The sequence below is a fragment of the Oncorhynchus mykiss genome, chromosome 5, assembly GCF_013265735.2.
Source record: "Oncorhynchus mykiss isolate Arlee chromosome 5, USDA_OmykA_1.1, whole genome shotgun sequence".
Lineage (NCBI taxonomy): Eukaryota > Metazoa > Chordata > Actinopteri > Salmoniformes > Salmonidae > Oncorhynchus > Oncorhynchus mykiss.
The window spans coordinates 49,968,066-49,995,961 of NC_048569.1; the positions used below are offsets into that span (position 1 = coordinate 49,968,066).

The window sequence follows — 27,896 nt, forward strand, 5'->3', positions numbered from 1 at the left end:
AACAAAAATAACTTAAAATGTGGGAACTTCAAAATGGCAATCACCTCACTCTCTCCCAATTTGTTACTATTAGAAGTTATAACAGAATTATAGACAGCGAGAATGAATGGTGCAAGTCAAGGAATAATTGAGGCCTTGACAAATATACTTGACTCTGTAAAGAATAAGTTAGGTATGACACTACAAGCTTTGCACACCTGTATTCGGAGAGATTCTCCTATCTTCTATGCAGATCCTCTCAAGCTCTGTCTGGTTGGATGGGGAGCGTCGCTGCACAGCTATTTTCAGGTCTCAGCCAGAGCCAGACTTAAGGGCATTCAGAGACTTGCTTACTGTCGTTGTCCTGTTGGAAGGTGAACCTTTGCCCCAGTCTGATGTCCTGAAACTCCTGGTTTTTATCAAGGATCTCTCCATGCTTTGCTCCGTTCATCTTTCCCTCGATCCTGACTAGTCTCCCAGTCCCTGCCGCTGAAAAACATCCCCACAGCATGATGTTGCCACCACCGTGCTACACTGTAGGGATGGTATTGGCGATGTGATGAATGGTGCCTGGTTTCCTACAGATGTGACGATTGGCATTCAAGCCAAAGAGTTCAATCTTGATTTCATCAGACCAGAGAATCGTGTTTCTCATGGTCTGAGAGTCCTTTACGGGCCTTTTGGCTAACTCCAAGCAGGCTGTTGTGCTTTTTTACTGAGGAGTGGCTTCCATCTGGCCAATTTACAATAAAGGCCTGATTGGTGGAGTGCTGCAGAGATGGTTGTCCTTCTGAAAGGTTCTCACATCTCCACAGAGGAACTCTGGAGCTCTGTCAAAGTGACCATCGGGTTTTGGTCACCACCTTGACCAAGGCCCTTTTCCCCCGATTGCTTAGCTTGGCCTGGCGAACCGCTGATCTCATGACTACCCATGTCTTTCAATAACACGGACTTCCCCAGGACATTGTCTCGGATCGTGGGCCAGGATAGTGTTAAGCCCTTGGCATGGGGGTAACCCTGTGATAAAGTCTATGGACAGGTGGAACCAGGGCAGAGGTTGGAGCAACCCAGCCCGTCGGAGTCATGAGCACTTGCTTTGGGCTCAGGTGGAGCAGGCCGTAACGAAGGATCTCACATCCTCAATCATGTTGGGCCACCAGAATTTCTGCCTCAGGAACTCCAGTGTCCGATTAACCCCTGGATGCCCAGTTAATTTAGAGGAGTGTCCCCATTGTAGTACTCGGGATCGGGCTGATCATGGAACATGATTGTTGACACCGGCCGGGGTCAGGTTCTTGGGTCTAGGCTTGTCGGACCGTGGTCTCAATACTCATATCACGGGGTCCACAATGCGGGAGCTGGGGATGGGCTTGGAGTCCCTCTACCCATTAGCGTCTGTTTTCTGATTCTTGGATCCCGGGCGATAGGCTAGGGTTAAGTTGAAACTGTGTAAGAACAGAGCCCAGCTAGCCTGGCGAGCGTTCAACATCTTGGTATCTTGAATGGAGACCATGTTCTAATGGTCCGTCCAGATCACGAAAGGATGAGGTTGTCCCTCCAACCACTGTCTCCACCCCTCTAGGGCCCACTTAACAGCCAACAGCTCCCAGGTTAAATACAGTGCCTTGCGAAAGTATTCCGCCCCCTTGAACTTTGCGACCTTTTGCCACATTTCAGGCTTCAAACATAAAGATATAAAACTGTATTTTTTTGTGAAGAATCAACAACACGTGGGACACAATCATGAAGTGGAACGACATTTATTGAATATTTCAAACTTTTTTAACAAATCAAAAACTGAAAAATTGGGCGTGCAAAATTATTCAGCCCCTTTACTTTCAGTGCAGCAAACTCTCTCCAGAAGTTCAGTGAGGATCTCTGAATGATCCAATGTTGACCTAAATGACTAATGATGATAAATACAATCCACCTGTGTGTAATCAAGTCTCCGTATAAATGCACCTGCACTGTGATAGTCTCAGAGGTCCGTTAAAAGCGCAGAGAGCATCATGAAGAACAAGGAACATACCAGGCAGGTCCGAGATACTGTTGTGAAGAAGTTTAAAGCCGGATTTGGATACAAAAAGATTTCCCAAGCTTTAAACATTCCAAGGAGCACTGTGCAAGCGATAATATTGAAATGGAAGGAGTATCAGACCACTGCAAATCTACCAAGACCTGGCCGTCCCTCTAAACTTTCAGCTCATACAAGGAGAAGACTGATCAGAGATGCAGCCAAGAGGCCCATGATCAATCTGGATGAACTGCGGAGGTGGGAGACTCTGTCCATAGGACAACAATCAGTCATATATAGCACAAATCTGGCCTTTATGGAAGAGTGGCAAGAAGAAAGCCATTTCTTAAAGATATCCATAAAAAGTGTCGTTTAAAGTTTGCCACAAGCCACCTGGGAGACACACCAAACATGTGGAAGAAGGTGCTCTGGTCAGATGAAACCAAAATTGAACTTTTTGGCAACAATGCAAAACGTTATGTTTGGCGTAAAAGCAACACAGCTCATCACCCTGAACACACCATCCCCACTGTCAAACATGGTGGTGGCAGCATCATGGTTTGGGCCTGCTTTTCTTCAGCAGGGACAGGAAAAATGGTTAAAATTGATGGGAAGATAGATGGAGCCAAATACAGGACCATTCTGGAAGAAAACCTGATGGAGTCTGCAAAAGACCTGAGACTGGGACGGAGATTTGTCTTCCAACAAGACAATGATCCAAAACATAAAGCAAAATCTACAATGGAATGGTTAAAAAAATAAACGTATCCAGGTGTTAGAATGGCCAAGTCAAAGTCCAGACCTGAATCCAATCGAGAATCTGTGGAAAGAACTGAAAACTGCTGTTCACAAATGCTCTCCATCCAACCTCACTGAGCTCGAGCTGTTTTGCAAGGAGGAATGGAAAAAAATTTCAGTCTCTCGATGTGCAAAACTGATAGAGACATACCCCAAGCGACTTACAGCTGTAATCGCAGCAAAAGGTGGCGATACAAAGTATTAACTTAAGGGGGCTGAATAATTTTGCACGCCCAATTTTTCAGTTTTTGATTTGTTAAAAAAGTTTGAAATATTCAATAAATGTCGTTCCACTTCATGATTGTGTCCCACTTGTTGTTGATTCTTCACAAAAAAATACAGTTTTATATCTTTATTTTTGAAGCCTGAAATGTGGCAAAAGGTCGCAAAGTTCAAGGGGGCCGAATACTTTCGCAAGGCACTGTAGATGCTCTCCCCTGGTGAGAACAGCCACATGCCTGTGGTTTCTTGTCCCCCTCGTTCTGCTGTGAATGGACCGCCCCTGCTCCGGTGTTATAAGTGTCCACCTCTACCACGAAGGGACGGGTAGGATCAGGTTGGACGAGGATGGGTCCAGAGGTAAAATGTCCCTTGAGCTCCACGACTGCCCTGTCAGCCTCAGGTGCCCAGCAAAAACATTTCTGGGACTTCCAGGTTAGGGCCTTGACAGGTGCTACCACAGCACCAAAGTTGCGTATAAAAAGCCTATAAAAAAACAAGGAACAGTTGGACTTGATTGTGTGAGGTGGGACCGGGCAAGCCACCCTCACCTTTACAGGGTCCACTTGGATGACGGTGGTAGAGATAATGTGCCCAGGAAAGAAACTTGAGCTACATGGAACTCACACTTCCCCATCTTCATGTATTTTTGACTCTGCAGGAGGCATCTCAGGTCTTAGCGGACATGCAGATGTGTTCCAGAAGGGTCTTGGAGAAGATCAGGATGTCATTGAGGTAAACAAAGATGACCCGATTCGACATATCCCTAAGCATGTCATTAACCAATGCTTGGAAGACTGTAAGTGAGTTCAATAATCTGAAGGGCATGACTAAATACTCATAGTGGTCACCCGGGGTGTTAAAGGCAGTCTTCCATTTATCTCCCTCCCTGATTCTCACCAGATTGTAAGCGTCGCGGAGGTCCAGTTTGGTGAAGAAATGAGCCCAGTGGGCCAACTCCAATGCGGCAGACATCAGGGGTAGGGGGTAACGATTCTTAATCATAATCCTGTCTAGCCCACTGTAATCGATGCAGGGACGAAGACCTCCATCCTTCTTTCCCACGAAGAAATCTGCACCAGCTAGGGATGTAGAGGAGTGGATGAAACCTGCCTCTAGCGATTCCCGGTTTTAACTGTCCATGACTGCGGCTTCAGAGGTTGAGAGGGAGTACAGGCGGCCCCGGGGAGGAGGGGGGCCGGGTAGGACTTCTATGGCGCAGTCGTATGGATGATGAGGAGGGAATGGACGGATTGCCTCCTACTGAAGGCCTCCCAGGGGTCAAAATACTCCGGAGGTAGAGCAGAAACGTCTTGGTTTCAATGGATGCTGGGGAACACGGCGAGGCTCTTGGTGGGTGTCTTAGGCATTTAGACTCACAGTTCTTACCCCAGTCTAGTAGGTGTCCTGTGGAACAGGATAATAGTGGGTTATGTAGCGCTATGACAGTGCCTAGTTAAATAATGGTTATAAAAATAAAAACTCACTAAACATTCCTTGCCCTAGCAGAGCTGGTTAGGCTGTTATGTAATCCTGAGCATTGGTGACTGCAACTGTGCTGTCAGATTGTTTGCTGGTAACACTCTGGCCGATGAGTAGGGTTGATCCGAACGTTCTGACCTCAAAACGGCAATCAAGCACCCAAGCTAACTGGCTAACATTGGTTAGCTGGCTAGCTACTTCCAGAAATACATAATGAGAGAACACCCCACTCTGACTACTCCACTCTGACCACCCCACTCTGAACACCCCACTCTGACCAACCAGCAGAGCTGGTTAGGCTGTTTTTATGTCATCCAGAGCATTGGTGACTGCAAGTGTGCTGCTGGCAACAATTTAATTACGCTTATTTCCTAACGTTACCTGACACCGGCCATATTCAACGGGTGTTGAGCGTTTGTAAATTCATCAGTCATTCTGCGCTCTGGCACACTCAGACGAGAGTGCTCTGAAATCGGAGTAGATGGCCAGACTGAATTTCCAAAATCACCCGAAATGGTTACTTGCATAGTGAAGTCTTTTGTTAAGACATGTAGCTAGCTAGCTAGGTTAACAATGAACTGTCATAGCTAGCTAAGCAAATGGCTCTGAGATACAAATAATAAGGTCATACACGTAACATTAACTAGCGCGCCAGCCAGCTAACATTAGCTAGCTAGGTAAACAATGAACCATAATCCCAACTCATGACATTACTACCCTGCATGAATCTGCAGGTAGCTAACCAACCAGATTCAATGTTAGCTAGCTAACATTAGGCTATATCTAGCCAAGCAAATGTCTCTTTCTGTCAAATATATAAACGTGTAATATCTGAAAATGTAGCTAGCTAGACTATCTTACCCGTATATATAATTAATGGATGGATGCGTCTCCTGTCATGGATGCCATGCTTGCCTTTAGTTTGAAGATTAATCTGGAGACAGGTGTTTTCTCCATCTCCTTAGCTATCATACTCGAATTCCACTGATTTCAAAACTCCATCCTCCAGAAATTAGAGAGCAACACTTATGCAGTTTTAATACACAATACATTTATAAAAAAAAGCCATGTTAGACAGGATTACCTGGACATACTGACCAGCTCAAATAGAAAGAAGAGTGCTATATGGCAGACCAATCCAAACATCGCTCGGCATGTCCAGCCCACTCATGATCTCAGACGATCATGGGTAGCGGGAAGGTCGGTGTCTTTTAATGTGGCTAAACCAACTAGGCTCGTAATTTAACAATTATATTTGTATTTACAGATGGCATACAAGTTTGTTATTAAGGTACATGAAAGTTCACATTCGCATTTTAATTGTAAAAAAGTATGCGTTCAAATGGCTCTCCTTTCAAGTAGTGGCCCGTGACATACACCTAGTTTCCTGAAAATGTTCACATATATACATACGGTACCAGTCAGAAGTTTGGACACACATAATCATTCCAGGGGTTTTCTTTATTTTTGCTATATTCTACATTGTAGAATAATAGTGAAGACATTAAAACTATGAAATAACACATATGGAATCATTTGGTAACCAAAAAAGTATTAAACAAATCGAAATGTATTTTATATTTGAGATTCTTCAAAGTAGCCAACCTTTGCCTTGATGACAACTTTGCACAATCTTGGCATTCTCTCAACCAGCTTCATGAGGTAGTCCCCTGGAATGCATTTCAATTAACAGGTGTGCCTTGCTAAAAGTTAAGTTAATTTGTGGAATATCTTTCCTTCTTAATGTGCTTGAGCCAATCAGTTGTGTTGTGACAAGGTAGGGGTAGTATACAGAAGATAGCCCTATTTGGTAAAATATTAAGTCCATATTATGGTAAGTACAGCTCAAATAAGCAAAGAGAAATGACAATCCATCATTACTTTAAGACATGAAGGTCAGTCAATCTGTCACAAAAACCATCAAGCGCTATGATGAAACTGGGGCGTCATTACATACACTGGTTTGATTCCACGGCCATAGGGCGGCGTACAATTGGCCCAGCGTCGTCCGGTTTAGGGTTTAGCCGGGGTAGACCGTCATTGTAAATACACATTTGTTCTTACTGACTTGCCTAGTTAAATAAAGGTTAAATAAAAAATAAAAAAACACATCTCAACATCAACTGATCAGAGATGACATGAATCAGGCCTTCATGGTCGAATTGCTGCAAAGACACCACTTCTAAATGACCCCAAAAGGAAGAGACTTGCTTGGGCCTAGAAACATGAGCATTGGACATTAGACCAGTGGAACTCTGTCCTTTGGTCTGATGAGCCCAAATTTTAGATGTTTGGTTCCAACCACTGTGTCTTTGTGAACCAGAACTGGTTAGAGCGTTGGACTAGCAATCGAAAGGTTGCAACATCATTTTTCTACACTTTGTTACGTTACTGCCTTAAAAAAATGAATCAATACCTCAATACACAATACCACAATACCAATACCTCATAATGAACATATTTTTATAAATGTTTATAAATGTTTGCAAATGTATAAAAAAAATAAAACACAAATACCTAAATTACGTACAGTAAGTATTCAGACCCTTTCCTATGAGACTCGAAATTGAGCTCAGGTGTTTCTACAACTTGTCCATCTGTGGTAAATTCTATTGATTAGACATGATTTGGAAAGGCATACCTGTCTATTTAAGGTCCGACTGATGACAGTGCATGTCTGAGCAAAAACCAAGCCATGAGGTTGAAAGAATGGTCTGTAGAGCTCCAAGACAGGATCGTGTCGAGGCACAGATCTGGGGAAGGGTACCAAAAAATGTCTGCAGCATTGAAGATCCCAAAGAACACAGTGGCCTTCATTCTTAAACAAAAGAAGTTTGGATCCACCAGACTCTTCCGAGAGCTGGCCGTCCGGCCATACTGAACAATCAAGGGAGAAGGGTCAGGGAGGTGACCAAGAAGCTGATGCTCCCCATCCAACCTTCCAGAAAGACAACCATCTCTGCTGCACTCCACCAATCAGGCCTTTGTGGTAGAGTGGCCAGACGGAAGCCACTTCTCAGTAAAAAGGTACATGACATCCCGCTTGGAGATTGCAAAAAGGCACATAAAGGAATCTCAGACCATGAGAAAGAAGATTCTCTGGTTTGAGGAAACCAAGATTGAACTCCTTGGCCTGAATGCCAAGCGTCACATCTGGAGGAAACCTGGCACCATCCCTAGGGTGAAGCATGTGGGTGGCAGCATCATGCATTGAGGATGTTTTTCAGCGACAGGGACTGGAAAACTAGTCAGGATTTAGGGAAAGATGAACTGCACAAAGTACAGCGAGATCCTTGATGAAAACTTTCTCCAGAGAGCTCAGGACCTGAGACTGGGGCGAAAGACAACGACCCTGAGAACATAGCCAAGACAACGCAGGGTTGGCTTTGGGACAAGTCTCTGAATGTCCTTGAGTGGCGCAGTCAGAACCCAGACTTGAACCTGATCGAACATCTCTGGAGAGACCTTAAAATAGCTGTGCAGCGACGCTCCCCATCCAAACTGACAGAGCTTGAGAGGATCTGCAGAGAAGAATGTTAGAAACTCCCCAAATACAGGTGTGCCAAGCTTGTAGCATCATACCCAAGAAGACATGAGACTGTAATCGCTGCCAAAGGTGCTTCAACAAAGTACTGAGTAAAGGGTCTGAATAGTTATGTAAATGTAAAAAAATATATATAGATATTTTAATACATTTGCAAAAAAAAAAAAAAAAAAAGCTTTGTCATTATGGAATATTGTGTGTATATTGATGAGGGGGGAAAACTATTTAATCAATTTTAGAATAAGGCTATAACGTAACAAAATGTTGAAAATGTCAAGGGGTCTGAATACTTTCCAAATGCACTGTATAAGAAAATAAAAATAAGCCTTCAAACTTTTTTCTTTCAAAGCAAGTCCAACTTATTCAAACCTTTTGACCCCTTTATTTTTTTGGCTGCAACCACACAACCAAACCCTGAACCCAATGAACTGTTTGTTACATTACTCATCTTAATAAATGTCACAAATAAATGTCACAAATGTCACAAGCCTCCAGGTCAGGATATTCTGTACAACTCCTGAGCTGCTAACCCACTTCCTAGTGGCATAAATTCCATCCCCTTGCAAGCCACCAGTCTTGAAGACTTCAATGTCGATTTATAAAATAACTAAAACATAAAAAAGAGAGTAGAGTCATATAATATGGCTAGCAAGCCACCAAACAGGCCCCTACATCTGTGACTACATCCAACATGGCACCCTATTCACTATATAGTATATTTATTTTGACCAGAGCCTTTAAGGCCTCTATAGGCACTACAAAGTGAATATGGTGCCATCTGGGATGCACACTATGACTCCCGGCAAGGCACCTAAGGTCAATTTGGAAAGACGGCTGTGACAGCTCCCATATACAGTCTCTTGTAGTTGCTCTTCCTGAGTGACTGACTCCTCCAATTTTCTCACCTGTTCCTCTTTTCTGTGAACTAAAAGTGCAGAGGAAGTACTCCAGCAGAACTCTTCATAGAGAGAACTACTCATGCACCTCTAGAATCTTGTCACTCCCAACCCCCACTGTCTCAAACACTGTTGTACTAAATATAATATTTGTTCTATGTTCTGACTTTTATTGGTGTTTTCTAGAATGCTTCCTCCTGTGCTCTGTCTTTAACTGGTGTTGATGCATCACCTGTGTCACATTTGATGTTCTTTCTTTTCCTGCTGTTCCACCTCCAGTGTGTGCTAGGCTTCATCATACCGTGCTGTTGTACTTTATTACATCCATTGTATGTTCTGTCTTTTACTGCTGTTTGTCTGCCACATGTATGCCATCTCCTTGTTCTCTTTTACTGTTGCTGTAGTGCTTGCCACCTCCAGTGTCCACCTCCAGTGTCACACACCATACTGTTATACTTTATAACAAATTCCTACTAGGTTTTTTGCTGCCGCTCTCTTGGAAGCCACCTCAAGTGTTCTGTCTTATACAGTTGCTTTAGTGCCTGCAACTATTGTACTTTACCCAGGTATTTTTTTCTCTGCTGCTGTCTTATATGCCACCTCCAGTGTGTCAATTTTCTCAGCTCCCTACATGGAAGCCTTTGAAACCTGTATGCTAGAACTGCAGGATCTGATTTCGCTTCAGGAATTTAGCAGGTTGGTTTATGCCCTGTCTTTCATCGGAGTTGTCTTTTCTTGTATGCCACACCTACCAGTGCTGTCGCTGCAGACTCCCTATTGCTTTTCAAAATCAGAGCTTCAATTTCCACACTGTATAAGCACTTGCATTTAATGTACAAGAACTTTGTGACAACTGCTGATGAAAAAACGGCATTATAAATACATTTGATTGATTGACATTTACAGCAACAGTAAGGATCATCAGGAGACTATGTTGAGAATCAATGCTGAAGAATGCGGTTGTATAAATACTGTATGCTATTGATTCAAACCAATGTACCAGATGCTTAGTCTAGGCCTTGCTCCAGCAGGGTGTATAGTATCTGGGCTGAATCATAGTGCCTTGGTCCTGACAGGACTGTATTTCTGCCTGTCTGCACTGAATCCCATTAAAGCACTTGTGGTAATCAGCCATAAGAAGGGTTATGTCCCAAATGGTACCATATTCCCTATATAGTAGACTACAAAAGCAGTGCACTATGCAGGGAATAGTGCAATTTGAGACGCAGTAGAGAAAAGGCAGAAGCCAGGCAGAACCCTCGCCTCTCTGCTTCCTCCGTCCAGTTCAGTGAAGTGAAGGATCCCCATGTCAAAAACAAACTATGCATCAGCTCTTACACAGCTAATGGAAGTAATCAATGTTGATTAGCACCGCTTCCAGCCATCAAATTGTTTTACACGCATTGGCCGAGGAGGAATGAGGGAGCAAGGGAGGAGAGGGAGTGGTGGTTTAGTCACTCTGTGAGCGTAACGTGCCCAAGCATGAAGGTTTGTTGGCAGGATGTTCTGTGGAGGTTCAGTGATCCAACAAAGAGAAAGATCCTCCTCTCTCTGTGCCGTAAATCTTCTACAAGCCCGCGGTAACTCCACCCTTTCCCCTTCTCTCTCCCTCTTTCTCCCCCATCCTCCCCCTGTCTCCCCTACAGAATGACTCGTGGGGTAAGCAGTACTCGTACGCTCTCTTTAAGGCCATGAGCCACATGCTGTGTATCGGGTACGGCGCCCGGGCGCCTGTCAGCATGTCCGACCTGTGGATCACCATGCTCAGTATGATTGTGGGCGCCACCTGCTACGCCATGTTCGTCGGCCACGCCACCGCTCTCATCCAATCACTGGACTCGTCCCGCAGGCAGTACCAAGAGAAGGTAAACCCTTTACTTAATATAAAATTATATGTTTTTATTATGCTTTTGTTTTTATTATCATTATTTATCAACAATGGTTTCCTGCACCTGGTGTTCCATGTTATGTTGTTCATTTCCATCATGAGGTAAGTGATTTAATATTTTCAAAACTTGTATATATTTTTACAATACATAATGCTTATTTCTCTCAGGTGGATTATGCCTACACTGGGCCTGTATTTTAAGGGTGCTGCACTGCACTCACAGAGTGTCAGATCATAATATCTCCGTTCTGCTCGGTGGCTCTGAAAGAGGATTTGGAAAAGCCCTCACAGATACCAAAAACCCTTGTCCCTGTTGTGAGGAGGTTCCCAGACAGAACTACAGTAGCACCATGTCTGCATCCCAAGTGCTCTGGTCGAAGGTAGTGCCCTATGGAGGGAATAGGGTGCCTTTGGGATGCTGCCCATCTCTGTTTGGGTGCTTTTAGGGAACACTGTTAGGGGAGGTTCTGCAATCTAGATCCCCAACTACATCAAATTATTCCTCATGGACCACCAAACATCATGCTAATGAGTTTTGAGTTCTTAGTATAAACTGTTAGAATCTAAATGATTGGGCTTTTGCAGTAAAGAGCAGAGTACAATTCCCATATCCGTTAGACTAGTGTTATGGCTAGGGTTTGCTTCTGAAGCTGTGGACTTATAAACACTTATGATGCAATCTAGTCTCACTGTACCTATACAAATCTGTCAATTTGAACCTTGCAAAGATTGGTCAGGATTAGGATGAGATCATTACTACCCACTGTTTTGAGTCTGACCCTTAGATAGATTTAGTTAGGCACCAGTGGCGATCTATGACTTTAGCCATAATAATCTGTGCTGACCGTTGGATAGGTTTCTTAGTAGGCTCACCTGTGAGGGATCTGATTAGCCATAATAATCTAATCTAGTGCTAACCTTTGGGGAGATGGGTAACTGTAGCATACAGTGGCTCTCTATGACTGCAGTCTCACCTGTGATCTGTGAATGACCTGGCTTAGATTTGATTCCATCTGTTTCCTCATCTTGGCTACTTTATTGTTTATCTAGTTTGTATTTATTGTCAGGAAGTTGTGAAAGCATCAATTTGATAAAAAATGTAAGGCCTAATGAGCTGTCACACACACAAACTGGATTGAACACAACACACATACACTCGGCAGTGGATGAATAACTTTCATTGTTTTTTACTGCAATATACAGTGGGGCAAAAAAATATTTAGTCAGCCACCAATTGTGCAAGATCTCCCACTTAAAAATATGAGAGAGGCCTGTAATTTATCATTTGTACACTAACTATGACAGACAAAATTAGATGTTTTTTTCCGGAAAATCACATTGTAGGATTTTTAATGAATTTATTTGCAAATTATGGTGGAAAATACGTATTTGGTCAATAACAAAAGTTTATCTCAATACTGTGTTATATACCCTTTGTTGGCAATGACAGAGGTCAAACGTTTTCTGTAAGTCTTCACAAGGTTTTCACACACTGTTGCTGGTATTTTGGCCCATTCCTCCAAGCAGATCTCCTCTAGAGCAGTGATGTTTTGGGGCTGTTGCTGGGCAACACGGACTTTCAACTCCCTCCAAAGATTTTCTATGGGGTTGAGATCTGGAGACTGGCTAGGCCACTCCAGGACCTTGAAATGCTTCTTACGAAGCCACTCCTTCGTTGCCCGGGCGGTGTGTTTGGGATCATTGTCATGCTGAAAGACCTAGCCACGTTTCATCTTCAATGCCCTTGCTGATGGAAGGAGGTTTTCACTCAAAATCTCACGATACATGGCCGCATTCATTCTTTCCTTTACACGGATCAGTCGTCCTGGTACTTTTGGAGAAAAACAGCCCCAAAGCATGATGTTTCCACCCCCATGCTTCACAGTCTGTATGGTGTTCTTTGGATGCAACTCAGCATTCTTTGTCCTCCAAACACGACGAGTTGAGTTTTTACCAAAAAGTTATATTTTGGTTTCATCTGACCATATGACATTCTCCCAATCTTCTTCTGGATCATCCAAATGCTCTCTAGCAAACTTCAGACGGGCCTGGACATGTACTGGCTTAAGCAGGGGGACACGCCTGGTACTGCAGGATTTGAGTCCCTGGCGGCGTAGTGTGTTACTGATGGTAGGCTTTGTTACTTTGGTCCCAGCTCTCTGCAGGTCATTCACTAGGTCCCCCCGTGTGGTTAGGGGATTGTTGCTCACCGTTCTTGTGATCATTTTGACCCCACAGGGTGAGATCTTGCTTTGAGCCCCAGATCGAGGGAGATTATCAGTGATCTTGTATGTCTTCCATTTCCTAATTTTTGCTCCCACAGTTGATTTTTTCAAACCAAGCTGCTTACCTTTTGCAGATTCAGTCTTCCCAGCCTGGTGCAGGTCTACAATTTTGTTTCTGGTGTCCTTTGACAGCTCTTTGGTCTTGGCCATAGTGGAGTTTGGAGTGTGACTGTTTGTGGTTGTGGAGGGGTTTCTTTTATACTGATAACAAGTTCAAACAGGTGCCATTAATACATGTAATGATTGAAAGAGTGAGGAGCCTCTTAAAGAAGAAGTTACAGTGAGAGCCAGAAATCTTGCTTGTTTGTAGGTGACCAAATACTTATTTTCCACCATATTTTGCAAATAAATTCATTAAAAATCCTACAATGTGATTTTCTGGATTTTTTTTCTCATTTTGTCTGTCATAGTTGAAGTGTACCTATGATGAAAATTACAGGCCTCTCTCATATTTTTAAGTGGGAGAAATAAAATACAAATATTAAATACTTGTTTGCCCCACTGTATACTGCAATATTTCACTGTTACTTAATTTGCCTAATTCATAGCTACATGTTTAATTTAAAATTGTGGAATGATATCATGAACATATCAAAACATTTTAAAACACTTCCATAGAACATAACAAATAGAACGTTTTCGCACAGAACATAGAATGCATAGAACAGAGTAATCCCTTGCATTGTACATCTAACCAGGGTGAAGATCACACGATGACGATCACTTTGTCATATATCATCAGTTGAATCACCTAGCTAGATAATTGGTAAGATTTCATTGTTTGGCGCTCTGCAAACATTATTAATCATCTAGAATACCCTTGCTATTGCCTATATGTCTAAAGTGTTGTTATCTCACGCTATTCGGTCTCACAGTCACAGCTCAGATCAGAGATCCCACAGAGACAATGAACCCTCGACAGCAATACATGTGATCCGCTGTCTCTGAGTTAAGCCATGCCAAACCAAGATGTAATGAGCTGGTTTATTATTCCAAAACATTTGCTGGAAAGGACAATGTCAAAATATCAGAGCCAGCACAGTTTGGTTTAGGTTGGGACAATAGTGTGAAAGGGTAACAATGCAGGGAGGCAGAGTGATGCATGGAACAGCTGATAGAATAGAATAGCCTAGCCCGGGACTTGGGCCAGTTTGAGCTGATGATGCAGAAGACAGCATGGCACTATGATAGCCATGTGTAGATTTGCTGCATCACCAACAGGAGGAACGTCTAAGGAAGGTTTCACCCCCGGTTAAAGCCTACACAGCTGATTCAAACGATCAAAGCTTGATTATTAGTTGAATCAGATATATAGTTCTAGGGCAAAAACCAAAATGTTCACCCCTTGGGGTCCCAAGGACCGATATTGGGAAACACTGCAGTAGAGTACATTTTTATGAGGATGATGCCTAAGGATGTGCTCTAAATGAATAGCAAACAAAGAATCAAATAGGACTTTAGAAATATAATTTACATTACAACCACTGGCCTTCAAACAATTTCCACAGCTTTATTTTGTGTTAAAATACTTCAGGGAACATTGGGTTTGCAAAAGCCATACAGACCTCTTCTGAAATCATGGCTTCTATTCAAGTCAAAATCAACTAGCATTTTATTGGTCAAATATTTTGCAGATCTTATCGTGGGTATAGCGAAATGCAGATGTTCCTAGCTCCAACAGTGCAGTAGTACCTAACAATACATGCAAATCCCCCCCCAAAAAATAAAGGAATAAAGAAATATATAAATATTAAAACTAGCAATATAAGAGTCCGGAATATATATCCAAAAGTTTGTGGACACCACTTCAAATTCGTAGATTCGGCTATTTCAGCCACACCCATTGCTGACAGGTGTATAAAATCGAGCACATTGCTATGCAATCTCTATAGACAAACATTGGCAGTAGAATGGCCTTATTGAAGAGCTCAGTGACTTTCAATGTGGCACCTTCTTAAGATGCCACCTTTCCAACAAGTCAGTTAATCAAATTTCTGTCCTGCTAGAGCTGCCACAGTCAACTGTAAGTGCTGTTATTGTGAAGTGGAAACATCTAGGAGCAACAACGGCTCAGCCGCGAAGTGGGAGGCTACACAAGCTGACAGAAGGGAAACACAGAGTGCTGATGCATGTAGTGCGTAAAAATTGTCTGTCCTCGGTTGCAACACTCACTACAGAGTTCCAAACTACCTATGGAAGCAATGTCAGCACAATAACTGTTCATCTGCAGCTTCATGAAATGGGTTTCCATCGAAGAGCAGCCACACACAAGCCGAAGATCACCATGCTAGCTTCGGATGGAGTTGTGTACACCTCGTCGCCATTGGACTCTGGAGTAGTGGAAACGCGTTCTCTGGAGTGAAGAATTACGCTTTACTATCTGGCAGTCCGACGGATGAATCTGGGTTTGGCGGATACCAGGAGAATGCTACCTGAACGAATGCATAGTGCCAACTGTAAAGTATGGTGGAGGAGAAAAAATGGTCTGGGGCTATTTTTCATGCTTCGGGCCAGGCCCCTTATTTCCAGTGAAGTGGAAACTTAACCTCATGAAACTCTGGGGGCAGTATTTCATTTTTGGATGAAAAACGTTCCCGTTTTAAACAAGATATTTTGTCACGAAAAGATGCTCGACTATGCATATAATTGACAGCTTTGGAAAGAAAACACTCTGACGTTTCCAAAACTGCAAAGATATTGTCTGTGAGTGCCACATAACTAATGCTACAGGTGAAACCAAGATGAAATTTCATACAGGAACAGAGCCAGATTTTTGAGGCGCTGTGTACCAATGTCTCCTTATATGGCTGTGCATGCGCAAGGAGAGAGCCTACACTTTCTGTCGTTTCCCCAAGGTGTTTGCAGCATTGTGACATATTTGTAGGCATATCGTTGGAAAATTGACCATAAGAGACTACATTTACCAGCTGGGTGTCCTCCGTCGAAACTATTGCGCAATCTCCAGGTGCGCGCATTTTTTCCATTTTGAAGAGAGGAGAAACCAAATTGCCAGGAGTGACTTATCATCGAATAGATATGTGAAAAACACCTTGAGGATTGATTCTAAACAACGTTTGCCATGTTTCTGTCGATATTATGGATTTAATTTGGAAAAAAGTTTGTTGTTATGACTGAATTTTCGGGTTTTTTTCTCAACCAAACGTGAAGAACAAAACGGACCGATTTCTCCTACACAAATAATATTTTTGGAAAAACTGAACATTTGCTATCTAACTGAGAGTCTCCTCATTGAAAACATCTGAAGTTCTTCAAAGGTAAATGATTTTATTTTAATGCTTTTCTTGTTTTTGTGAAAATGTTGCATGCTGAATGACAGGCTTAATGGTATGCTAGCTATCAATACCCTTACACAAATGCTTGTTTAGCTATGGTTCAAAAGCATATTTTGAAAATCTGAGATGACAGTGTTGTTAACAAAAGGCTAAGATTGAGAGTTAATATATTTATTTCCTTTCATTTGCGATTTTCATTAATAGTTAACGTTGCGTTATGCTAATGAGCTTGTGGGGATAATTACACTCCTGGATACAGGTTTTTTTCGTAGCCAAACTTGACGAACAAAACGGAGCGATTTGTCCTACACAAATCATCTTTTTGGAAAAACTGAACATTTGCTATCTAACTGAGAGTCTCCTCATTGAAAACATCCAAAGTTCTTCAAAGGTAAATTATTTTATTTGAATGCTTTTCTTGTTTTTGTGAAAATGTTGCGCGCTGAATGCTACGCTAAATGCTACGCTAGGTATCAAAACTCTTACACAAATGGTTGTTTTGCTATGGTTGAAAAGCATATTTTGAAAATCTGAGATGACAGTGTTGTTAACTAAGCTTGAGAGCTAGCATATTTATTTCATTTCATTTGCGATTTTCATAAATAGTTAACGTTGCGTTATGGTAATGAGCTTGAGGCTATAAATAGGATCCCGGATCTGGGTTTGCTCGTCGCAACAGTATGCAATGACATTGTAGATGATTCTGTGCTTGCAACTTTGTTGCAACAGTTTGGGGAAAGCCCTTTCCTGTTTCAGCATGACAAAGCCCATGTGCACAAAGTGAGGTCCATACAGGAATGGTTTGTCGAGATCATTGTGGAAGAACTTGACTGGCCTGCACAGAGCCCTGACCTAACGCCGGATTCCTGCCGTAAACCCTGGACCATTGATCATTACAGCTAGCTAGCTGCCACTGAGTGACACAGCCCTGAAGCTAGCCCTGAGCCAGGCGTATCTCCAGGCTAGCAAATGTAATTACCACAACTACAATACTAATTTCGACCATCTGACCCGGTCCCTTCGTCGACACGGTGCCCTGCCGTACCACCACGACTGGTCCGCAGACGTAATTCCATCAGCTGTGTCTTCAACCGGTCTTTCCCGGATGTTGGAGCAGACGCTTCTGCTTACCCCAGACTTCTAACTTTAAACGCTGTGTCTCCCGCGTGCCAGCGTAGCAACAACTACCCCGCGGCTTCCCTGTTCTATCTATTGCTGTACACTGGACCCTACAATCACTTGGCTACATAGCTGATGCCTGCTGGACTGTTCATTTATCACGGAACTCCACTTTGTTTACCTTTGTTTATCTGTCGGCCCTAGCCCAAAACTCAGGCCCTGTGTGTTGCTCACCGACCCTCTCTGCCCATTCATCGCCACTTTACTTGTTGTTGTAGTTGTCTTAGCTGATTAGCTGTTGTTGTCTTAGCCATTGTTGTCTTAGCTAGCTCTCCCAATCAACACCTGTGATTGCTTTATGCCTCGCTTTATGTCTCTCTCAAATGTCAATATGCCTTGTATATACTTGTATAATTATCATTGTTTTAGTTTACTGTGGAGCCCCTAGTCCCACTGTACATGCCTTAGATACCTCCTTTGTCCCACCTCCCACACATGTGGTGACCTCACCCAGTATAACCAGCGTGTCCAGAGATGCAACCTTTCTTATCATCACTCAGTGCCTGGGCTTACCTCCACTGTACCCGCACCCCACCATACCCCTGTCTGCAAATTATGCCCTGAATCTATTCTACCACACCCAGAAATATTTTATTCTCTGTCCCCAACGCACTAGACGGCCAGTATTGCTAGCCTCATCCTACTCCTCTGTTCCTCGGGTGATGGGGGCACCAAAAATTCAGAGATTTCCATACCCAACTACAACATTTTCTATCAAGATAGAACTGCCAAAGGGGGAGGAGTTGCAATCTACTGCAGAGAGAGCTTGCAAAGTTCTGTCATACTTTCCAGGTCTATGCCCAAACAGTTCGAGCTTCTAATATTAAAAATGAATCTCTCCAGAAATACGTCTCTCACTGTTGCCGCCAGTTATTATATACCCCCTCATCTCCCAGCTATGCCCTGGACACCATATATTAATTGATTGCCCCATCTATCTTCAGAGTTCGTTCTGTTAGGTGACCGAAACTGGGATATGCTCAACACCCCAGAAGTCCTCTAAGATAGATGCCCTCAATCTCACACAAATTATCAAGGAAACCACCAGGTACAACCCTAAATCCAGAAACATGGGTACCCTCATAGATATTATCCTGACCAACTTGCCCTCCAGATACACCTCTGCTGTTTTCAATCAGGATCTCAGCGATCACTGCCTCATTGGCTGCATCTGCTATGGGATCCGCGGTCAAACGACCACCCCTCATCACTCAAACGCTCTCTATAACACTTCTGCGAGCAGGCCTTTCTAATCGACCTAGCCTGGGTATCCTGGAAGGATATTGACCTCATCCCGTCAGTCGAGCATGCCTGGTCGTTCTTTAAAAGTAATTTCCGTACCATCTTAAATAAGCATGCCCCTTTCAAAAAATATAGAACTAAGAACAGATATAGCCCTTGGTTCACTCCAGACCTGACTGCCCTTGACCAGCACAAAAACATGTTGTGGCGGACTACAATAGCATCAAATAGTCCCCGTGATATGCAACTTTTCAGGGAAGTTCGGAACCAATACACGCAATCAGTTAGGAAAGCAAAGGCTAGCTTTTTCAAACTTTGCATCCTGTAGCTCTAACTCCAAAAAAGTTTTGGTACACTGTAAAGTCCATGGAGAATAAGAGCACCTCCTCCCAGCTGCTCACTGCACTGAGGCACAGATAAATCCACGATTATCGGGAATTTCAATAAACATTTCTCTACGGCTGGCCACGCTTCCCTCCTGGCTGCCCCAACTTCAGCCAATAGCTCTGCACCCCAAGCTGCTACTTGCCATAGCCTCCCCCTTCTTCAAATACCCAAACTGTTACAGACCTATATCCATCCTGCCCTGCCTTTCTAAAGTCTTCGAAAGCCAAGTTAACAAACAGATCACTGACCATTCCGAATCCAACCGTACCTTCTCTGCTGTGCAATCCGGTCTCCGAGCTGGTCACGGGTGCACCTCAACCACGCTCAAGGTTCTAAACAATATCATAACTGCCATCGATAAGAGACAGTACTGTGCAGCCGTCTTCATCGACCTGGCCAAGGCTTTCGACTCTGTCAATCACCGTATTCTTATCAGCAGACTCAACAGCCTTTTTTTCTCAAATGACAAGAGCACCTCCTCCCAGCTGCCCACTGCACTGAGGCTAGGCAACACGGTCACCGCCGATAAATCCATGATAATCAAACATTTCAATAAGCATTTCTCTACAGCTGGCCATGCTTTCCTTCTGGTGACCCCAACCCCGGCCAACAGCTCCGCACCCCTGCAGCTACTTGCTTGAGCCTCCCCAGCTTCTCCTTCACCCAAATCCAGATAGCAGATGTTCTGAAAGTGCTGCAAAACCTGGATCCGTACAAATGAGCTGGGCTAGACAATCTGGACCATCTCTTTCTAAAATTGTCCACCGCCATTTTTTGCAAACCCTATTACCAGTCTGTTCAACCTATCTTTCGTATCGCCTGAGATCCCTAAAGATCCCTGCCGCGGTCATCCTCCTCTTCAAATGGGGTGACACTCTAGACCCAAACTGTAATAGACCTATTTCCGTCCTGCCCTGCCTTTCTAAAGTCTTTGAAAGCCAAGTTAATAAACAGATCACTGACCATTTTGAATCGCACCGTACCTTCTCCGCTGTGCAATCCGGTTTCCGAGCTGGTCATGGGTGCACCTCAGCCACGCTCAAGGTACTAAACAATATCATAACCGCCATCGATAAAAGATTGTACGGTGTAGCCGTCTTCATCGACCGGGCCAAGGCTTTCGACTCTGTTAATCACCGTATTCTTATCGCAGACTCAATAGCCTTGGTTTCTCAAATGACTGCCTCGCCTGGTTCACCAACTACATCGCAGACAGAGTACAGTGTGTGAAATCGGAGGGCCTGTTGTCCGGACCTCTGGCAGTCTCTATGGGGGTACCACAGGGTTCAATTCTCAGGCCGACTCTTTTCTCTGTATATATCAACGATGTCGCTCTTGCTGTGGAGATTCCCTGATCCACCTTTACGCAGACAACACCATTCTGTATACAGCTGGCCATTCTTTGGACACTGTGTTAACTTTTTATGGCTGTCGGGGCAGTATTGATTAGCTTGGATGAAAAGGTGCCCATTGTAAACGGCCAGCTCCTCAGTCTCAGTTGCTAATATATGCATATTATTATTAGTATTGGATAGAAAACACAAGTTTCCAAAACTGTCAAAATATTGTCTGTAAGTATAACAGATATTGCAGGTGAAACCCTGAGGAAAATCAAAACAGGAAGTGGCTTCTATTTTGAAAACTCCTTGTTCCATAGCCTCCCGTTGCTGGATTTAAAGGGATATGAACCAGATTCCTTTTCCTATCGCTTCCTCAAGGTGTCAACAGTCTTCAGACATAGTTTCAGGCTTTTATTTTGAAAAATGAGCCAGAACGATAACATCGCATCAAGTGGTAACATGAGTTTTCCTCACGCAACAGAATTTGGACAGCCATTGTTTTCACCTCTCCTACTGTGAAAGACATTTGTGGTTGATGTATTATTGATTATATATTTTAAAAACAACCTGAGGATTGATTATAAAAAACGTTTGACATGTTTCTGTGGACATTATGGAAACTATTTGGAATTTTCGTCTGCGTTGTCATGACCGCTCTTTCCTGTGGATTTCTGAACATAACGCGACAAACAAACAGAGTTATTTTGATATAAAAATCATCTTTATGGAACAAACGGAACATTTGTGGTGTAACTGGGAGTCTCGTGAGTGAAAACATCCGAAGGTCATCAAAGGTAAACGATTAATTTGATTACTTTTCTGATTTTCGTGACCAAGCTTCCTGATGCTAAGTGTACTTAATGTTTTAGTGCGATCGATAAACTTACACAAACGCTTGGATTGCTTTCGATGAAAGCATAATTTCAAAATCTGACACGACAGGTGGATTAACAAAAGGCTAAACTGTGTTTTCCTATATTGCACTTGTGATTTCATGAATATAAATATTTGTAGTAATATTTATTGAATGTAGCGCTATGCTATTCAGCGGTTGTTGATGACACTTAACCCGATGTTGGGATTGCAGCCAGCTTCAATGCCATGCAAAACTCCTCCAACTGCTCTTAAATGCTAGCAAAATCAAATGCATGCTTTTCAACCGTTCGCTGCCCGCACCCGCTCCCCCAACTAGCATCACTACTCTGGATGGTTCTGACCTAGAATACATGGACAACTACAAATACCTACAGTGGGGAGAACAAGTATTTGAAACACTGTCGATTTTGCAGGTTTTCCTACTTACAAAGCATGTAGAGGTCTTTCATTTTTATCATAGGTACACTTCAACTGTGAGAGACGGAATCTAAAACAAAAATTCTGAAAATCACATTGTATGATTTTTAAGTAATTAATTAGAATTTTTTTGCATGACATAAGTATTTGATCACCTACCAACCAGTAACAATTCCGGCTCTCACAGACCTGTTAGTTTTACTTTAAGAAGCCCTCCTGTTCTCCACTCATTACCTGTATTAACTGCACCTGTTTGAACTCGTTACCTGTATAAAAGACACCTGTCCACACACTCAATCAAACAGACTCCAACCTCTCCACAATGGCCAAGACCAGAGAGCTGTGTAAGGACATCAGGGATAAATTGTCGACCTGCACAAGGCTGGGATGGGCTACAAGGACAATAGGCAAGCAGCTTGGTGCGAAGACAACAACTGTTGGCACAATTATTAGAAAATGGAAGAAGTTCAAGATGACGGTCAATCACCCTCGGTCTGGGGCTCCATGCAAGTCCTCACCTCGTGGGGCATCAATGATCATGAGGAAGGTGAGAGATCAGCCCAGAACTACACGGCAGGACCTGGTCAATGACCTGAAGAGAGCTGGGACCATAGTCCCAAAGAAAACCATTAGTAACACACTACGCCGTCATGGATTAAAATCCTGCAACACACGCAAGGTCCCCCTGCTCAAGCCAGCGCATGTCCAGGCCTGTCTGAAGTTTGCCAATGACCATCTTAATGATCATGGGAGAAGGTCATGTGGTCTGATGAGACAAAAATAGAGCTTTTTGGTCTAAACTCCACTCGCTGTGTTTGGAGGAAGAAGAAGGATGAGTACAACCCCAAGAACACCATCCCAACCGTGAAGCATGGAGGTGGAAACATCATTCTTTGGGGATGCTTTTCTGCAAAGGGGACAGGACGACTGCACCATATTGAGGGGAGGATGGATGTGGCCATGTATCGCGAGATCTTAAGAGCAATGAAGATGGGTCATAGCTGGGTCTTCCAGCATGACCATGACCCGAAACACACAGCCAGGGCAACTAAGGAGTGGCTCCGTAAGAAGCATCTCAATGTCCTGGAGTGGCCTAGCCAGTCTCCAGACCTGAACCCAAAAGAAAATCTTTGGAGGGAGGTGAAAGTCCGTATTGCCCAGCGCCAGCCCCGAAACCTGAAGGATCTGGAGAAGGTCTGTATGGAGCAGTGGGCCAAAATCCCTGCTGCAGTGTGTGCAAACCTGGTCAAGAACTACAGGAAACATATGATCTCTGTAATTGCAAACAAAGGTTTCTGTACCAAATATTAAGTTCTGCTTTTCTGATGTATCAAATACTTATGTCATGCAATTAAAATGCTAATTAATTACTTAAAAATCATACAATGTGATTTTCTGGATTTTTGTTTTAGATTCCGTTTCTCACAGTTGAAGTGTACCTATGATAAAAATGACAGACCTCTACATGCTTTGTAAGTAGGAAAACCTGCAAAATCGACAGTGTTTCAAATACTTGTTCTCCCCACTGTAGGTATTTGTAGTTGTCCATGTATTTTAGGTCAGAACCATCCAGAGTAGTGATGCTAGTTGGGGGAGCGGGTGCGGGTGTGTCAAATACTTGTTCTCCCCACTGTAGGTGTCTGGCTAGACTGTAAACTCTTCTTCCAGACTCATATCAAACATCTCCAGTCCAAAATCAAATCTAGAGCCGGCTTTCTGTTTCGCAACAAAGCCTCCTTCACTCTCGCCGCCAAACTTACCCAACTGAAACTGACTGTCCTTACAATCCTCGACTTCGGCGATGCCATTTGCAAAATAGCTTCCAATACTCTACTCAGCAAATTGGATGTAGTCTATCGCAGTGCCATCCGTTTTGTTACCAAAGCGCCTTATACCACCCACCACTGCGACCTGTGTGCTCTAGTCGGCTGGCCCTCGCAACATATTCGTCGCCAGACCCACTGGCTCCAGGTCATCTATAAGTCTATGCTAGGTAAAGCTCCGCCTTATCTCAGCTCACCCGTTACGATAACAACACCCACTATCTGAGCAGATAACCGATCGCTACATCTGTACATATTCCATCTGTAAATAGCCCACCCAATCTACCTACCTCATCCCCATATTGTTTTATTTACTTTGCTGCTCTTTTGCACACCAGCATCACTACTTACACACCATCATCTGCTCATCATCATTTGCTCATCGATCACTCCAGTGCTAATCTGCTAAATTCTAATTACTTGGCTACTATGGCAAATTTATTGCCTTACCTCCTCATGCCATTTGCACACACTATATATAGACTTTCTTTTTTTATATTGTGTTATTGACTGTACGCTTGTTTATTCCATGTGTAACTCTGTGTTATTGTTTCTATCGCAATGCTTTATCTTGGCCAGGTCACAGTTGTAAATGAGAACTTGTTCTCAACTAGCTTACCTGGTTAAATAAAGGTGAAATAAAAAATAAATAAAAAAAACCCATCAAACACCTTTGGGATGAATTGGAACACTGACTGCGAGCCAGGCGTAATTGCCCAACATCAGTTTCCAACCTCACTAATGCTCTTGCGGCTGAATGAAAGCAAGTCCCCACAGCAATCATCCAACATCTAGTGGAAGCCTTCCCAGAAGACTGAAGGCTGTTGTCGCAGCAAAGGGGGGACCAACTCTATATTAATGCCCATTATTTTGGAATGAGCTGTTTGTTTCTCACTTCATGAGAGCACATTAGCTAATGTTGCGCAACATTTCTATAGGCTATGCAATTGCGCGAGAAAACGCTCATCTATATGGCCTCTATTAAAAAGAGGAGGATCCCATTAGCTTTCTATTAGCAAGGCCTACTATATTTATTTCTTAACTTTCCTAATATTAAGCACATTGCTTGTCTTTACAACAGGAGTATAGCCTACATGAAAAGTGTCCTTCATTCACTATTTACGTACATAGATGACATGTATTTTATTCCGGTGCCCATATTTCGAGACAGGTGCATTCTAAATCAAAACAAATTTCACACATATATTATTTAGTACATGTAAAGACAAGATTAAATCAATTATAGTCTGATGGAAACTGATTGCCGCCCATTCTTGCATAATCAATGCTTGGAGTTTGTCAGAATTTGTGGGTTTTTGTTTGTCCCCCCGCCTCTTGAGGATTGACCATAAATTCTCAATGGGATTAAGGTGTGGAGAGTTTTGGCCATGGACCCAAAATATCGATGTTTTGTTCCCTGAGCCACTTAGTTATCACTTTTGCTTTATTGTTCGTCACCAAACTTTTCCTGGATGGTTGGGAGAAGTTGCTCTCAGAGGATGTGTTGGTACCATTCTTTATTCATGGCTGTGTTTGCAGGCAAAATTGTGAGTGAGCCCACTCCCTTCGCTGAGAAGCAACCCCACACATGGCTGGTCTCAGGATGCTTTACTGTTGCATGACACAGGACTGATGTTAGCGCTCACCTTGTCTTCTCCGGACAAGCCCCAAACAATCAGATAAGGGGATTCATCAGAGAAAATGACTTTACCCCAGTCCTCAGCAGTTCAATCCCTATACCTTTTGCAGAATATCAGTCTGTACCTGATGTTTTTACTGGAGAGAAGTGGCTTCTTTGCTACCCTTCTTGACACCAGGCCATCCTCCAAAAGTCTTCGCCTCACTGTGCGTGCAGATGCACTCACACCTGCCTGTTGCCATTCCTAAGCAAGCTCTGTACTGGTGGTGCCCCGATCCCGCAGCTGAATCAACTTTAGGAAATGGTCCTGGCGCTTGCCGGACTTCTTTGGGTGCCCCGAAGACTTCATCACAACAATTGAACCGCTCTCCTTGAGGTTCTTGATGATCCGATAAAAGGTTGATTTAAGTGCAATCTTACTGGCAGCAATATCCTTGCCTGTGAAGCCCTTTTTGTGCAAAGCAATGATGACGGCATGTGTTTCCTTGCAGGTAACCATTGATTGACAGAGGAAGAACGATGATTCCATCCACCTCCCTCCTTTTGAAGCTTCCAGTCTGTTATTTGAACTCAATCAGCATGACAGAGTGATCTCCAGCCTTGTCTTCGTCAACACTCACACTTGTGTTAACTAGAGAATCACTGACATGATGTCAGCTGGTCCTTTTGTGGCAGGGCTGAAATGCATTGGAAATGTTTTTTGGGGGATTCAGTTAATTTGCATGGCAAAGAGGGACTTAGCAATTAATTGCAATTAATCTGATCACTCTTCATAACATTCGGGAGTATATGCAAATTGCCATCACACAAACTGAGGCAGCAGACTTTGTGAAAATTAAAATTTGTATCATTCTCAACTTTTTGCCACGACTGTAGAGCCTAACTGGCATACATAAGCAGCGAGTGAGTTTCAAGTTTTGGAAAAATAATTTTCAACATTTATAATAATAGCATTACATGCATAATCGCATTTGCGGTCTCTTTTGATAATGGCGTTTTCCCGCTAATGGAACATTTGTGCTTATTGTGCCATGTGCTCATTGCTGCGCTTACAATGTGAAGAAATATCCTAATAGTTTATCAACATTTAAAGCTAAACATTCTGATCTGTTGTGTCAGCCACACTGTGTAAAAAAAGTTAATTTTGATGCTAGTAGTAGTTGTATTCATTTGGGGTCTATCGCATCCCACAACTGTCCCAGACTATGTTTGGAATATTTATTTCTCACAGAGAAACTTTTGTACTTTGGGGGATAGAAGATTGCTACATAGGCTAGTGCTCTTGCTGGTTCTTTAGGCTTACACATCTTGTTGGGTGAGAAAAAGTAAATGTGGACAGCTCTTCCAATATCTTCAGTATGCACCTCGGAATTGGATAAGGCCGCCTGTAGTTGCGTCCCAATGTGTCTGTCTTCACTTGTAGCCTGTGAGAAAGACCTTATCACGTTATGGAGAGTCATGTGAGTGAAAGGTGATTCGGAGCCCAGGGAGTGCTGAGATGCAGTGCCTTAGACTGCTGCACCCCTCGGGAGCCCCCTAAGTAGTTGTGTTGTTGTGCTCAGTAGTTTTGCTCTGTAGTTGTACTCAGTAGTTTTGTGGTTCAGTAGTTGTGTGGTTAGTAGGTGTGGTCAGCAGTTGCATGGTAATGGTGAGTAGTTTTGCTCAGTAGTTGTCGGTAGTAGAAGTGTGATTATGGTCAGTAGTTGTGGTCATAAATTGTGGTCATTAGTTGTGTGGTTGTGGTCAGTAATTCTCGTCACTCTCTTCCCTCGTATCATAATTTTGGGAAACAGTCAATGCAGTTCCTAAAACATGCTGTATCGTTTGAACCGTATAAGGTATTTTGGTTCCGGAAATTATGAAGGTGTCATACCATCTAGCTTTTATTCTAACTTGTTCAGGAAGTGGTAAATATGTCAGTTGTTTACAAAAAAGTTGCAGCAATTTTGTTCATGCAGTTATTAAAGCAGCTGTAACTTTTTAACAGAATAAGATATTTTTGTTCCACAGTCAGTAGTGGTTGTGGTCAGTTGTGTGGTTCAGTAGTTGTGTGCTCAGTTGTTTTCTGGTCAGTAGTTGTGTGGTTGTGTTCGGTAGTTGTGGTCCGTAGTTGTGTGGTCAGTCGTTGTGTGGTCAGTAGTTGTATGTTTGTGGTCAGTAGTTGTGTGGTTGTGGTCAGTAGTTGTGTAGTTGTGTAGTTCAGTAGTCACATGGACAGTAGTTGTGTGGTAATGGTCAGTACTTCTGTTCAGTAACTGTGTGGTTAGTAGTTGTGTGGTTGTGATCAGTCGTTGTGGTCAGGAGTTGTGATCAGTAGTTGTGGTCTGTAGTTGTTGTGGTCAGTATTTGCAGTCTGTCACGAATTTCGCCGAAGTTGGCTCCCCTGCCTGTTCGGGCGGTGCTCGGCGGTCGTCGTCACCGTCCTACTAGCCGCTACCGATCCCTTTTTCGTTTGTACGTTGGTTTTGTCTTATTAGTTTCACCTGTGTGTATTTTAGTTTAATTAGTTTCCCTATATATAGTAGGTTGTCCCGCCCTTGTTTTGTGCTGGATGGTTTTTGTTACTCTGTTGCATTTTGGTTTTCATGTGTGTAT

General features: G+C 43.1%; 1 protein-coding gene across 1 annotated transcript in view; it reads left to right on the plus strand.

Annotated features, from left to right (window-relative positions):
* Window positions 1-27,896, plus strand: part of LOC110523996 (potassium/sodium hyperpolarization-activated cyclic nucleotide-gated channel 1-like) — a 183,742-nt gene that overhangs the window by 78,549 nt on the left and 77,297 nt on the right. Inside the window, exon 4 of the mRNA XM_021603242.2 lies at window positions 10,579-10,797. Coding sequence (XP_021458917.2) covers window positions 10,579-10,797 — 219 coding nt within the window. The remainder of the gene's footprint in view (window positions 1-10,578; window positions 10,798-27,896) is intronic.